This window comes from Lygodium microphyllum, chromosome 25, assembly GCF_053477565.2.
Source record: "Lygodium microphyllum isolate KBCC chromosome 25, Lygodium_microphyllum_v1.1.10, whole genome shotgun sequence".
NCBI classification, from domain to species: domain Eukaryota; kingdom Viridiplantae; phylum Streptophyta; class Polypodiopsida; order Schizaeales; family Lygodiaceae; genus Lygodium; species Lygodium microphyllum.
The window spans coordinates 92,514,098-92,529,580 of NC_141159.1; the positions used below are offsets into that span (position 1 = coordinate 92,514,098).

General features: G+C 43.2%; 1 protein-coding gene across 1 annotated transcript in view; it reads left to right on the top strand.

Moving 5' to 3' along the window:
* Window positions 1-14,696, top strand: part of LOC148014503 (NADPH-dependent pterin aldehyde reductase-like) — an 83,275-nt gene extending 68,579 nt beyond the window's left edge. The window contains exons 5-6 of the mRNA XM_087666209.1: window positions 14,171-14,343; window positions 14,451-14,696. Coding sequence (XP_087522335.1) covers window positions 14,171-14,343; window positions 14,451-14,520 — 243 coding nt within the window. The 3' untranslated portion in view covers window positions 14,521-14,696. The remainder of the gene's footprint in view (window positions 1-14,170; window positions 14,344-14,450) is intronic.
* Window positions 14,697-15,483: the final 787 nt, after the last annotated feature.

Here is a 15,483-nt window from a genome sequence, read left to right on the forward strand (position 1 = left end):
GCCAATGTTGTTTAGGGCATTGTGATGAAAGACTGGCTAAACAAGACTCCTTTCGAGTGTAAGGTCTTTCGTTGGAGAGTGCTAATTGGCAGACTTCCCCTTGTCTTGGCTCTTTCAAAGTGTTGAATCTTGAAGAGCAATTGTTTCTTTTGCCTTAGGAGTGTGGAATCCTCTCATCACAAATTTATTTCTTGCCCTTTGGCTAGGAAATAATGGACCCTCGTGTCTAATATTTAGAGAGTTATGGTTGGACCATCATTGTGCCCCTCTGCTTGGGGTCTTTGCTAAGGCAAAATCTTTGGCATAGCCACATATGAAGATTTTGTCACACTTCCTTAGAATTTGGGGTTGTTGACACGACTGGGTCACTTGGAATCCATTTGTTTTCGACTCAACCTCTCGTGTCTAGGGACATTGCTAGGCTCAAGAGTCTTCTGCATTGGCAATTAGATCTCATTTAGAAGTTTACACACACACACACACACACACGAGACTTAAAGTTGACATATTCAGTCTTTCCTTGGAATATCTGTCCATTTGCTTGTCCTTGTCTTCAGCCTCTTTGCGTTTCCTTGTGTGTGTATTTGAGAGAGAGAGAGAGAGAGAGAGAGAGAGAGAGAGTCAACACACGAGTATTTGCACCATATTTCAACTCATGATTAATTTGAAGAAACCAACATAAAATGGATAGATGCCTGCTCTAGTGTGATGTATCAAAAAAACTTGATTATTAAAGTATTAGTAGAATTTTGATGTTTAGCCAAAACTTTTATTAGAATGGATTTCTTGAAAGATGGAGGCTAAATTTGTCTATCGGAAATCTCAGGCTTAGCCCTTCCATGTACGTCTCATGTCGAGAAACCCTTCACTTGCAGTTTGCATTTTGCGTTTTGCGATTAGGGTTCCACAGTGGACAGCCCCAAAAAGGGGTTGGGCGCCCACAGTGGGGCACCACCCTAGATAGTCGGCACCCTCCCTCCGGGTGCCACCCTAGACAGTCTCTTGTCTACTGATAGGATGCCTCTGTCACTTATTATTTACGGCTGATTCATTCAGTCGGCCACCTCTTCTCTCCAACCTCTCCACTGCCCTCACACCCCTTCAAGAGGACATTGCGATTCATGGTTAGTGGTTGTCTTCATTATCTTCCTTGTGCTACAGCACCTTTGTTCCCTTGTATCACATTCACTTCATGATTGAGATCTTCATCCTTCCATTCATCAGAGTTTCTTCTCTCTTCTCCTCTTAGTGTTTGCCGAGTTCACTTTGTGTTCCTCCTCGCAAACCCTACTATCTTGCTGGCACGTTGTATTTTGATGTGGTATCATAGCTGGATCTGCTCAAATAGTGGTAAAGATCCTTCACTCTAGTGAAGGCAAAGACCGGTGGTGGGTTCGGCATCCACTTCTCTTCTCCTTCCGCTACATCAACACCCTAACTAGCAGCTACTCTCTCCTGCGTTTGCTGTTTTCCAACTTGTGTTCAGGGCTGTTGCTGCTGCCTCCACCTCCTGTTTGCTGTGTTTATTGCTAGCAGCTCTTTTGCTGCACTTGGCAGTATTCCAGCACCTAAACCCTGCGGCATTTCAGCCAGGCAACTATCTACAGAAACTCCTCTTGCCTTTTCAGCCTGCGTTTCAGCTAGGCAATATTTGGCAGCAACCTTCTCCCTCTCCGACCAACATTCTGTCTTGCGTTTGAGAGCTGGTGGCTCCTCCCTGACTACCGGCAGCTCATCCCTGACAGTTGGTGGCTCCTCCCTAATTGTTGGTAGCTCCTCCCTGCAATTGATAGCTCACTTCCAGCCCTTCCATTGCCCTCCACCCCTTGAGGTAGACATTATGGTTCGTGCTTCGCACTGCCCTTACACCCCTTGGGGCGTGCGGTTTGTGCTTCGTACTGCCCTCACACCCCTTGAGGCGGACATTGTGGTTCATGACTTGTGGCTGACCTCTTCCACCTCTTCTTTAGCAAGGCACACTGGTATCCATGGCTTCTTTACCAATAGATGACTAGTCTATTGGGTGCTCCTATTGTAGCATCACTAGACATACCACCAATGCTTGCCAACTTCAACCTTTGCTCTCCACCCCCTTGGAGTATATGCGTCTCCCACCTGGCACTACTTGTGCGACCTTTTCTTTCTGGGCCACAGAGATCATTCTACATGGGCTATTAGAGTACTATGCTCAAGGCAATAAGACACATCCAATGCGCACTAAGTCCTTTCAAGCACATGGAGGTTCGATTGGCGACAGTGGCTACCACGGCCCGTGGTTCTACAGTCCGCTCCATCGAGAGACAATGATTGTTTGATACCGTCTCCTCGTGAGTCTGCTCCTTCGAGAGATGATGGCTGCTCGACTCCTTCCTCTTCTTTGGCTTTCTAGTCCGCTCCATTGAGTTTCAACGACTATTGCCCACTCATTGCTCAGCCTCCTGAGTTCCACCCTTTTCCACCCTCGCCTACTCAGGTTCGAGAGGCCACTTATGGAAGTTCTTCACCGCCCCAGATACCTTCTTTGGCACAATCGGCGGCACTTCCTTTGTCTTCAGACATTTCGGAGCCCGTGATCCATGAGTTTTGGATTCCCTATCTACCTCTTAGAGAGGGATTTAGAGGGGGATGATCTTTCTTTGCCCTCCAAGGGGGCATCGACATCTACTGCGACTTCAAAGGGGGACTCCTATTCCTCCAGTTTCAAAAGGGGTTCCCACCCGCGGCTCAGTACTTTGCATGCCTTGGCAAAGGTCTTTTACCTTCTTCTTCTACCCTTGGATGGAGTGGCTTCCTTTCAATGGTCATCTCACCTATTGATACGTAGGATCTTGAGGATCTACCTAGATCGGGGCCTTGGAGGTTCAGTTGCGACTTGGTTACGAGGCCTTCATATTCCTTCCCGCATGGATGTACGGAGCTAGTGGCTTCTCTTCTGAGGTTGAGTTTCGGGTTCTCCAATTCACTTTGTCTATTGTTCTTTATTACAGGTTACTTTTTAGGTGGAAATCTTGGATCTTAGGGATCCTCTACATCATCTTCCTCCTCTTCTTGTTGCCTTGGTTCCTTGTTCAGCATGGAACAAACTCTCGAGATCGAGTACGGGTATCTCCTTATGGTTCTCAGCACCACACAAAGTCTGACATTCTTCCTATGCATGCATGATTTCATTATCTTTGTACTAGGGCGCTTGGGCAAGTAACAATTTTCCCAGAAGGGACACTATCCAAGTGGCACCTGCTGCATGAGCATTCTTCAGCCTATAGCATTGCATCTCCATCTCATTCTTCTCTTGTTCCCCTTTTTGAGCCTGAGAGGGGGTGTTGGGAGACCCTTCACCTGCAATTTGCGTTTTGCGTTTTGTAATTAGGGTTTCACAGTGGATAGTCCCAAAAAGGGGTTGGGTGCCCACAGTGGGGCACCACCCTAGACATCCGGCGCTCTCCCTTTGGGCGAGATCCTAGACAGTCTGTTGCCTATTTATAGGCTACCTCTATCATTCATTATTTACGGATGATTCATTCAATTGGTCACTTCTTCTCTCCAGCCTCTCCATTGTCCTCACACCCCTTCAAGAGGACATTGTGGCTCATGGTTCGTGGCTGTCTTCATCATCTTCCTTGAGCTACGGCACCCTCGTTCCCTTGTATCACATTCACTCCATGATTCAGATCTTCATCATTTCATTCATCAGAGTTTCTTCTCTCTTCTCTTCGCTTCTCAGTGTTTTCCAAGTTCACTTTGTGTTCCTCCCCGCAAATCCTATTGTCTTACTGGTACGTCGTCTTTTGACATCTCATAGTTACATGGGCCATCATACTTACCATATTCACTCACTTTTTAGTACTTTTGCCTTGGACTACTGCCACTTTGAATGTCCTTACATAACACAAATTGTTTCATGTTGTGGAAGGACTCTTTGCATGTAGGAATTTGTTGAATCTCTTGGAGTCATGTTTGTACCCGTGAAAACATGGGTAGTCGGGCTATTCTCGATGCAAAGACTCGTATGGTGGTCCTTTGCTAGTTGCTCTTTCGAGCTTTGTGCGCTAACCATCACCCTTATATCTTTATTGTTTGCTTTTTCTTGGAAGACCAGGGCCTCATTCATGGTAATATCAGCATACATCTTCGTGGTGGCACATTCTTAACTCTGATGTCCACTTTTCGACATCATCCTCATCTTTGGTGAATCATTTGGTTTGTTCTTGTCAGCTCATTCTTCACAAGGTGCGTTGGCATTCCACATAGGATCGTTTGATTGCCAATTCTTTTCAGTTGAAGCTGTTGGCTATGTTGCGGCGGCTCTCTTGGGATGAGAAACAAGAGGATTATCATTTGGTAGCCAATTCTTTTCAGCTAGAGCTATTGGCAGTGTTGCAGCTGCTCTCTTGGGATGAGAAACAAGAGGATTGCCCCAAACATAGTTGCCTTCATACAACATATGGATTGATTTGTAAAATACGGTTTGTACTGTACGTACTTGTACGATACTGTACAAATCCCTATGAGATTTTTAATGCATTTTTACCACCCATCTTGTAGACGCAAGCTGGTTGTCCAGAATGATATCGGTGCATTTTCGTGGGGGGGGTGGCGTTTGGCAAAAAGGGTTGGATGTTGGACTAGGGGCTCCTTAGCACACTCTCTCCTCAAGGCTCATCCCCACCCTCTTGTCTCCAAGCATCAACCTTCTATCCCCTGCCTCTTCAAGCATTACCTCCTTTTCCCCTCATCCCCTCCCTTTTCATTGTTCTTCCAAGTTCCTCCCATCCCCTTCCTCTTCAAGCATCATCGTGATCAGAGTGATGAGTCTCGCCTCCGTCCTCTCCATCAAGCCTCATCTCGATGCTTTGACATCATGACACGTGAGAAGCATGAGGCCTTTAACTTGCATGCCATCCATGTGGAGAAGGACACAAAGAAGCCCAACTCCCACCATTGGACACGTAAGTTTTGCGGAACGTGCTACACAAGTGGTGCGACTTGGTTACTAAAACATCTTTTCAAGACGGGGGGGCAAGTTGCGGCATACAAGGCGATCCCTCAACACATTGCGGAGTAGATTCTCACCAAGATGAGAGGGTAATCCACTAGAGGAGGAGAAAGTGGCGCATCAACGACAACACCTATACCTATGTTTACTCGTGAGGAAGTCTCAAATGTAGGTATATCTTCAACCGATGCGGGTGAGGCCTCCTGTAGTGACGGTTTAGGCATGGAGATCGAGACAATCAGTCGTTACATGCAGCAAGAGACAGAGAGAGAGAGTGTGTGTGCAGTAGCAGAGAGTGAGCACGATTGTAGGTACAATGACGAGTGCGTATCTCTAGGTTTTTAGATAGATATATATATGCATAAGTACAAGTGCTAAGGGTGTGTTCACACCCGAGCACATTTAAAGGCAGGAGGCCTTTATTCCCAACAAGCTCCCACCTAAAGGCAATGTGCCTTAAGAGGAGAAAAGAATCAGCTAAGTCTAGGTATATACAAAGCTGAAATACATATATCTATCCAACTTCCATCATTTGTCGGCAATGAGTAAACCGCTCTGCTGGAAGACCCTTCGTTAGAAGGTGTGCAGGGTTATCATCTGTATGCACTTTGACAAGCTCAATGCTCTTGTTGTCAAGTACATCTCTAATGAAGTGGTACTTCACCTGTATGTGCTTTGTCTTTGCATGAAAGACAGGATTCCGTGCTAGCATGATAGCACTTTGACTATCACATTGGAGAACAGGTAACTCTGTGATGCCAAGCTCTCCCACCAAACGTGAAAGCCATAATGATCCACTTGACTTCTATGAAAGCCTTGAGACTGCATGAATGTATCAAACTTATGATACCATTCTCTTGGTGCTTATTTCAGCCCATACAAACCCCTTTTTAGTTTACACGCCATTTTCTCTTTCCCTTGTTCAACAAACCCTTCAGGCTATTGCATATATATGTCCTCATGCAGATCACCATGTAAAAATGCAATCTTTACATCCATCTGTACGAGTTCCATATCCTCAACTGCAACCAATTCCAAAATGGTTCTCAATGTAGTCATCTTGACTATAGGAGAGAAAATCTCATCAAAGTCATTTCCATGCTTCTGCTTGTACGCCTTTGCAACCAATCTTGCTTTTTGTACTTTGGTGAGGAATCAAAAGTGACTTTTACCTTGTAAACCCATTTGCATGGAAAGGTTTTCTGCCCTTAAGGCAATTGCACCAAGTTCCAAGTGCCATTTTTCTCAAGAGATTCCATCTCTGACAACATGGCTTTGTACCATTTCTTGCTGTCCTGTCTGTCCATTGCTTCCTTGAAGCAAGACGGTTCACCATAGTCTGTCAACATGACATATTCAACCACATTATTTGCACTAGGAACAAATCTGTCAGGTTGTCTACTAGCGCTAGACGATCTCCTAACCCAATGATCATTGTTTGTTGACTGTTCCTGTAAATTTCCATTTTCAGCATGCTGTCCTGGCATTTCAGCCTGCAAATCAACATTAACAGCTTGCTGTCTTGGCTGTTCCTGCACATGTAGTGGCTCATTATCATAGGCAATAGCTAGCTGATCATTTCCAGCATTATTTTCTACATTTACAGATTCATTTCTAGCATTAATAGCTTGCTGTCCTGGCTGTTCCTGCACATGTAGTGGCTCATTATCATGGGCAATAGTTGGCTGATCATTTCTAGCATCATTTTCTGCATTTATAGGTTCATTTACAGCAGGTACTTGTTGCTGTACAATGGGCACATTTTTTTGTCCAAAAGGCATTTCTTCTCGGAATACAACCCTATAGATCTCCTCAGTCTTTTCGGGCTGTTTGTGCATACGATCTTCTCGGAAGATAACATCATTGCTGCGTATTACTTTCCTTTTTTCGGGATCCCACAATCTATACCCCATTTCACTCTCGTCACCATATCCTAGGAAAATGCATTTAGAGGACTTTGGCTCAAGTTTGTTGCGTTTTTCTTTACGAATGTGTATAAAAGCCTCGCAGCCAAACACTTTCAAATGACCATATGAAGATGGCTTGCCCGACCACGCTTCTTGGGGAACTCTCCTCCCCAAAGACCTGTTTGGTGACTAATTTATTAAGTGAACGGCTATCATAACAGCCTCTGCCCAAAAACCATGGGGTAATGTAGTATGAGACAGTATCGTACGGACCTTATCTTGTATGGATCGATTCATACGCTATGCAACTCCATTTTGGGGTGAATTATGAGGGGCAGTGAGCTTCCTCTTTTATCCATTTGTTGCCACAAAATGCCTGAAAGGCCTTGGACACATATTCCCTACCATTATCAGAGCGAAAACACTTAAGTATCTTATCTGTCTGATTTTCAGCCAATGCCAAGAATTTTTTAAACTTGGCAAGGACTTTATCTTTGCTCTGAATAGGATAAACCCATACCTTTCATGTAGCATCATCGACAAAGGTAACGAAATATTTCTTTCTTCCTAAAGATAATCTTGGCATTTGACATGCATCCGAATGTACTAACTCTAGAGGAGAAGATTTCAAAGAAAAATACTTTTTATGAGATGTCTGTGCATGTTTGCCATAAATACAATGATCACAGTGCTCAAAATCAGCATAACGAAGACAAGACAACTAACCTAAACGAGAAAGCACTTTCATTACTGTTTGACTCATGTGTCCCAACAGACCATGCCACAAAGAAACGCTTGGCTGCTCCGTCACGGCAACAACATGGTCACGCACACTTCACTCTTGCAACCTCTGGCAATAACTCTTGATCCCTTACAGATCTTCAATTTCCCATCGTCAAAGGTGGTATGAAAACCATCATCATCTAGCTGCCCTGTGCTAATCAAGCTCTTCTTGAGCTGAGGTACATGCCGTACATGCTTAAGTGTAAAGATAGAGCCATGCTGAAACTGTAACTGCACACTACCAATACCTGCAATCTCACATGCATAGTTGTCCCCAAGACGGACAACACCACGTCGACCTCTTGTATAGGCAGAGAACCACTCACGATGAGGGGTGACATGAAAGGAAGCGCCTGAATCGAGAATCCAGGTATGCATGTCATCATCCGTATTTGCAAGTAAAGCATATGCACCAAAGTGTGAAGAGACAAAGAGTACATCACTCCCACTATCACTGTCATGAGTGACTGCATTCAATTCTTCAATTTTTACATTGCTCTTCTTAGGCTGACTGTCCTTCTTCTCTTCCTTGCTATCATCTATCTTCTTGCCTTTTCCTTTCTCTTTCTTCCATTTGTAGCAATCACATTTAAAGTGACCCTTCTTGCCATAATGATGACATTCAACATCTTTGCCACTTGATTTACTGCATCCCTTGCTATCATATTTGCCCTTTTGCTGTGATTTGCCCCTAGTATGCAAAGCACTAGAAGACTTATTGGATGCATTGTTTTGCCGATTCATTTCTTCCATAAGTAGAGCACTCTCTACATGAGCATACAAAAGGATTACATTAGAATTGCTCATAGGAGTCCTGAATGTATTCCAACTCTCTAGTAGAGTGCAAATCAAGAAAGTAGCCTTAAATTCCTCATCAATCATGAACTTCAAGGGAACCAGCTAGCTGAAAATGGAGTTAAACTCACTCAAGTGAGTAGACATTGCTGTACCCTCTGTCATACGCAAATCCATAAGCTTTTTCAACCAATACAGTTTGCTTGCAGCACTGTTTTGTGCATACAGTTCTTCCAATCTAGTCCAAATAGCATACCAGAGTCCAAACCTTCAATGTTGAACAACAAGGCATCAAAAATCGATAGCTCAATGGTTGAGCGTGCAAGCTCATTCAACTCATCCCAATCATCCTATTACATATCTGCAGGCTTTGCCCCTTGTGTCTCAATCAGCTTTACCTGGTTCTTTTGTAACAAGATATTGTAGCAGTGTTTGTAACAAGATATTGTAGCACTGCTTTTGCCAAACTGCAAAGTTATGTGCACCTTCAAGGTTCTTTATGTGCATTAGATTATTGCTGTCATTGCTGCCAGCCATGATTTTCAGCCCAAATGTGACAAAAAAACCAGCAAATGCAAGCCCAAAACTGTCACCTAAGTGACCAAGGTACAAACAAGTACTAACCAGCAATAATTAACCACGTAGAAGCACAGATTTCAGATCTGTAATTAAATATTCAGAAGCACCAAACCATGTGCTACAGCATTCCACAACTGATTACAGCTGTTCCAAGGGCATATGCATCACATTACATGATAAATCCCAAAATTTTAACTGCAATTTTTGTTGTACATGTATCTACGGGCACAAAATTTGACACGAACAGTGCCCAAAATTTTGTGCTCAAAACATCAAACACACATCTGCATTTTCTATGTCATGCATAGAACAGGCCAATTTTGCCAAAATAGAGCAATTTCAGCAAAACCCCCAAATTTTACGAAGTGTTGATGTCCAAATTGCGTGGAATTCAACGTGCATGTACATAAACTGACCAAATGCTGCACAAATTTTCCCCAAACTGCAAAAGCCCCAAATTGCACGGGGTCCAATGTGCATCAATGTCGAGAAATTGGTAAATTTCGGCCCAATTTGTGCATGTACATGAAAAGCCCCAAATGTCGGGGACAAAATGTCACAAATTCTTGCAAATTTTGAGACAGATATCACTATTGTATCTTGCTCGCACCAAATCTGGAAAAATCCCCAAATTTTCCAAGTCTTGCATGCACTAATTTCAGTGAAATTGAAAGAATTTCACTAAAATGTGAAAAGGCCCAAAATTCCTGGACAAATGTGCACTCACTTTGCAATTTATGAGTCAGATTGTCTAATTTTATGTTGAGATCCCCAAATTCGAGAAAAGCCCCAAATTTCTGGGCCATAGTTGCATAAATCTGGCCTTTGAGGCCTGGCGCGCGAAACCCTTTTAAGAAAGGGATAGAAGTTGAATTTTTTGTTTTTCTAAAAAAAGCGATTTAAAAAAAAAATGTAACGGGGTCCATTGACCCCGTGCAGGTCGCCGACTGGACATCGCCTGTGCCTACCCACCACGGATCCGTCGTGCATCTGCTGCCCCCGTCAATTGCTACACATGCTGTCCGCTGCCTGTCGTGGTCAGCTAGTCCTGTCACCCCTGTTGCTGCCCGTTGCACTTATGCACCAATCGACTGTTGCTGCCCATCACGCTTCTGCACCAGTCGACTATCTCCTCTACTCACGAGCCTGCATGCAACTTTGATGCACGCTAGAAATGTCACTTGACAGAAAGTGACTTGCACGAACGTCTTAACCACAGCTTTGATACTAGTTTGGAGTGACGGGTTAGGCACGGAGATCGAGACAATCATTCGTTACACGTAGCGAGAGACAGAGAGAGTGAGAGAGTACAGTAGTAGAGAGTGAGCACGATTGTAGGTACAATGACGAGTGTGTACCTCTAGGTTTTTAGATAGATATATATATGTGTAAGTACAAGTGCTAAGGGTGTGTTCACACCCGAGCACATTTAAAGGCACGAGACCTTTATTCCCAACACCTCCACCGTTGATGGTGCCGACTCCACATCCACTTTTAGCTTCGACATTTGCAAAAGGCAAAGGTTTGAGGCTCATGCAGCATCCGAGAGACAATCCTCTCTCTCTCAAGCTCCCGGTCATATGCTTGGATCGGTTGCCTTTCTTGGAGAAAGGCAACGACAAGCAGACATTGAGATTGTACACACAGTGATTGAGTGCAATCTTGCATTCAATGTTCTAAAGCATGAGAAATGGAGAAAGATGATGAGAACCATTGCCAATGTGGGTCCATGTGAAGAATGGAGTGGTGTTAGATACAATGACATGAGGATGAGGAAGATTGATGAAGAGAAGGAGAGGATTGATAGAACCCTTGATCCTATTTGGGCCGCATGGACAAAATATGGTTGCTCCATTCTCACTGACGGATGGAGAGATCGTAGGAAACAAGCATCATCAATATACTCGTTTCATGTCTATTGGGCATATATTTTTTGCAGGCCATGGACACCGGTAGAAAAATGACCAACACATTCATCTATTGCCACATTTGACAAGATATCATTGAGGTATACGTTGTCTTCTTTAATTTTAAAGTTGTCGCTTTCATTATTATAATTTTGAATTCATGTTCCCTCGGACCTTCCTTATTATAATTTTGAATTTGTACCATGTATGACGTGGTTGTAGGTGGACTTGTTAAATGTGGTGCAAGTTGTTACCGACAGTGCATCCAATTATTGGTGTATGGCCAATTGCTTGAGGCCGAGTTTCCTTCGATAGTGTGGACTCCATGTGCAAGTCATTGTTTGGACTTGCTCATGGAGGACATCGGGAAGCTCAAATGGGTGAAGAGGGTGGTGCATGAGGCTACGTCATTTGTCACCTTTTTCATGGTGAATGTGAAGGTGCTTGTGATGTATCGTGAACATAGCACGCTTGAGTTGAAGAAGCCTTCTTCAACTCGCTTTGCTTATATGTGGTTGCTGTTGGAGCATCTTTATGAGGTGCGGTGACGGTGGTGTCCACTCTATGGAATGAGTGGGATGAGCATAAGATAGAGGAGGCAAAAGCCATGAAGCGCTTGTGCCTTGATGAGTAGTTCTGGCAGAGAGTCTATGGGATCGTGATTGCCCTGGCTCTTTTTTATAGGATGTTATGTATAAGTGATTGTGAGAGGCCCATCATGGGCCTTCTCGTTTTTTTTTTTAGATCAGCATTGGTGGAGGCATGGGCTTGCATGGTGATCACAGAGTCACTGTGTGCACATATCATGGACCTAGCATAGAAGAGATGGGCATGGATGCGTAAGCCCATCCATGGATTTGTAGCACTATTACATCCGGCTTACAAGTCTCTAACACTCATGGATGATAGAGAGCTGTGTTCTGATTAGCGTGATATCTCACTTGTGGTCCTCGTTGATGACCACAACACAATTCCAAAGGAGTTTGGATGCTATGCGGATTAGAGAGGGCATGTGGCTTTTGCTTCTCCCACTTGTTGGAGAAGAGTCACTTGTGAAATCTCTCTTTTGGTGGCAGAATTTTGGATATGTGTTGCAAACTCTTGAGCCCTTGGCCATGAGAGCCTTGCTCAGGATTGATCTTCGAGTGCATGTGAGAGAAATTGGAGTGCCTATTCTCTCATTCACATGAAGATTCGCAATTGGCTTAACACATGACAGTTGAGCAGCTAGCCTATTGTTGCACTAACTTGCACATGATAAAGACGATGATGACCATGTGTAGTCCAAAGCAAGTAAAGACTTATTGTTTTAGTTAAGTCAAGTTTAAATTTATTGTTTGTAATTTTATACTTAACAATTTAGTATTTATAATCTTATGTGCATTGTGTAGGTGAATGTTGATACATTCAAGTTGATGGTCGTCACTCTTCCGAGTGTACACTTGGAGGTTGATGTGGAGGGGGAGAAGATCTTTGCAGAGCTCTATAGAGAACTCATAGTAGCAGACACTCGTGACACTCACAGTCAGCGTGCTTGTGGGAGAGAAGTTCAACCAACTCGAGGAGTTTGAGTTGCGATAGTTGCTGGCAGGGGCATGGTCATTTAGTGCCCTCCGAGATTGATGAGGGGTGGTTCGAGTGGTTTGCAGACATATGTGAGGCGGGGCTCTAGTACCTCTCATCCCGTGCTTGATGATGAGATCCCCCCCTTGCGTATAATTACACAACCATTGCCTAGGGAGCCATCATTTGATGATGATGGTAACCTCATCAGTGAGGATGAGTATGAGAGTGTCTCATCATCCAATGTCGAGGGGTCACCTTCAGACTCTCTTGATGAGCACTCAGATGATGATGATGATGATGATGATGATGCTGATTATGATGTATGATGTATAATTGATGATTGTATCTAGATTGGCAAATTCCACTCTTGACTTTTGAGTCTGTCGTGACCCGTCCAATTCTTGAATATTGAAGTATGGTTCCAAAGAAGTTGCATTTGTATTGAATGCATCCAATAACTTTGTATTGGATATATGTAGTGTTCAGATTGCTATGGTCAAGTTCTACAATATGTCTATGGAAGAATGTAGAGGCGAGCTTAAGTTTGTCCTCAAACTTGATGAGAGTGAGATTATTAAGGGGCAAAAACTTGAATATGTGAGTATAACACTTATAAATCGAGCACTGGATCCCAACATCGATGAAAACCATTCTTTATACTTCAGTGTACAATTAGAAAATGAAATATGGTAGCTTGTAGCATTTGAAGTACCAAAGGAGGACCATGAAGTACTTAAGGTTTTTTTTAACCTCACTAATATACCCAGTGTTATTTCCTATGACAGTTGTATGATGTATCATGTATGATCATTGATCTTATTTTGTAATGGCATTGCCATAGCCGATTTTCACTTTAAACACGTGTCTTATTATTTATAGTTTAAAAAAAAATTAAGTTAAGTTTTTTTCATACTAATATCATACTATACCTTATAAAATCATAAGGTACCATTTAGTACCTTATTTTATGACATTGTACATTATTGGACCTTTTGTACCTGACAACCATGGCCCCAAACGTAACCGTATAGCACACTTGGGTTTGTCTTCTGTTGCAGTGTCAGTCTGGCAAGCCGTGGGGTGCTCATGTCCTGCATAGCCAGGAGACTTTTTTTAGATTCCGGTATCGTGAGTAAAGGGGTCAGCTTGATAGGATGCTGCAGCCTATGCAGCCCTTCCTTGCACTTGTTCTTGATTGTCCTTGGCAGGATGTGGTTCTTGGTGGCCGTCTTAATCTTCAAAAGGCTTCAGCCAACCGTGTATCATCTCATGATTAAGGATCATCATTGGCTGGTCACCAAAGCCATATGAAGATTATATTTCACTTCCCTAGATTTTTGGGTTGGTGGTATAATTGGGTCACCCGGAATGCTTTCATCTTTGATTTTGCCGTGGGCTTCCAAGGACATATTGCCAGAATCTAGGGGCTTCTACACTAGCAGTTAGATCTTATCCAGCCTTTCTTTCTTGGGAGGATCTAGTTCCTTGGCATAGGCCAATCTCTTTTGTTTTTTTGCTGTGATTTTGTATCTCTTCCATCATTGACTTTTGTGCTCATTTTGTGATTTGATATAATATAACTACTCATTACGGGAAGAGAGAGAGAGAGAGAGAGAGAGAGAGAGATTGGCTTTGTGCAGGTGTCTCCATATTGTGCATCAAAATGGGCAATTGAAGGACTTACACAGTCACTTGCAAAGGAAGTACCACAAGGTGTAGCAGTGGTTGCATTGAACCCTGGAGTCGTAAATACAGATTTGCTAACATCATGCTTTGGTGCATCAGCTGCATTATATCCAAGTCCTGAGTCTTGGTAAGTTGTTTTTGCTGCCTTTGCTAACTGCGGTATCAATTGAAACAGCTGCATTTTCATTGGTGTCAGGAAACCTTTAGAGCTTTAACACATGCAGTATTATGCAGGGCACCCTACGCAGCTGATGCAATCCTCAAACTAAGTGCTGCAGATAATGGAGCCTCATTGAATGTATAATATTCACTCTCAGATTACAGAAGCTACAAGATGTAACTAGTTTATTGTTTCAAAAAGATGCAAACAGTTTCTATATAAACTGATTTGCATGCACTTTCACATCTTTGAAGTGCAACTGAAAGAAGCTATCGTAAACCAGTTCAGAGCATATTCTTATCTTTATTGGCAGAAAACAACTTTTGTACTGGCATGGTTTTGTCTATTGTTTCAATATTGAGCTATTGTCCCTCTTACATCTAACAATTGCAAATGCTTTTAAAAGTCAAAGGTGATGCATAGTGCACTGTTGTAATGCTACTCTGCAAACTGCATTGGTGCTCCCCTTTTGATAGGACATAGCAAGTGCAGTTCAATCACATTTTCAAATTCGGGTCTCCTATGTTGTAACTCACAAGGCAGATCAATTGCGACCGCAGATATAGTTGTTGGCCAACAATCTGAGGTTATATTGATTACACAGCTTAGCACACCGTCTCTATGTTAGTGGTTTTGGTCATCTTGTGTGTGACGGAGGTAGTGAGGGGCATTAGGAGATCTATGTCTGGTCGTGTCCAGTTTGTAAGTGTTGTACCTATCCTGGGTTGTAGAGTTCACAGGCAAAAGGCATTTGTTATCTGAGTCAGATGTATTTAATGCTGGCTGACCTGATTTCTGGATACATTTAATGCAGTTGACCTGATCATTTATTTGTATTTATTCAGCCTATATATTGGCTGTTCTGTTTATCGCTTAGACATATGAGCACACTGCTTCCTGTTGGAGAGTGGGAGACTGCAGCATTCTGCTGGTTGTCCACAGCCCATGCCTTTGTAGACACTCTTAAGCCTTGGTATATGGATTCAATTTCCGGAGTTCATTCTCTTTGAGTTCATGTGTTCTTGCTGTTCTTTTGTGTGCTTTGTGTCTACAGCAGTTCTATTAGCTGTGTCTCTTTTGCTTCCGTTACTCCACACTATTCTAACA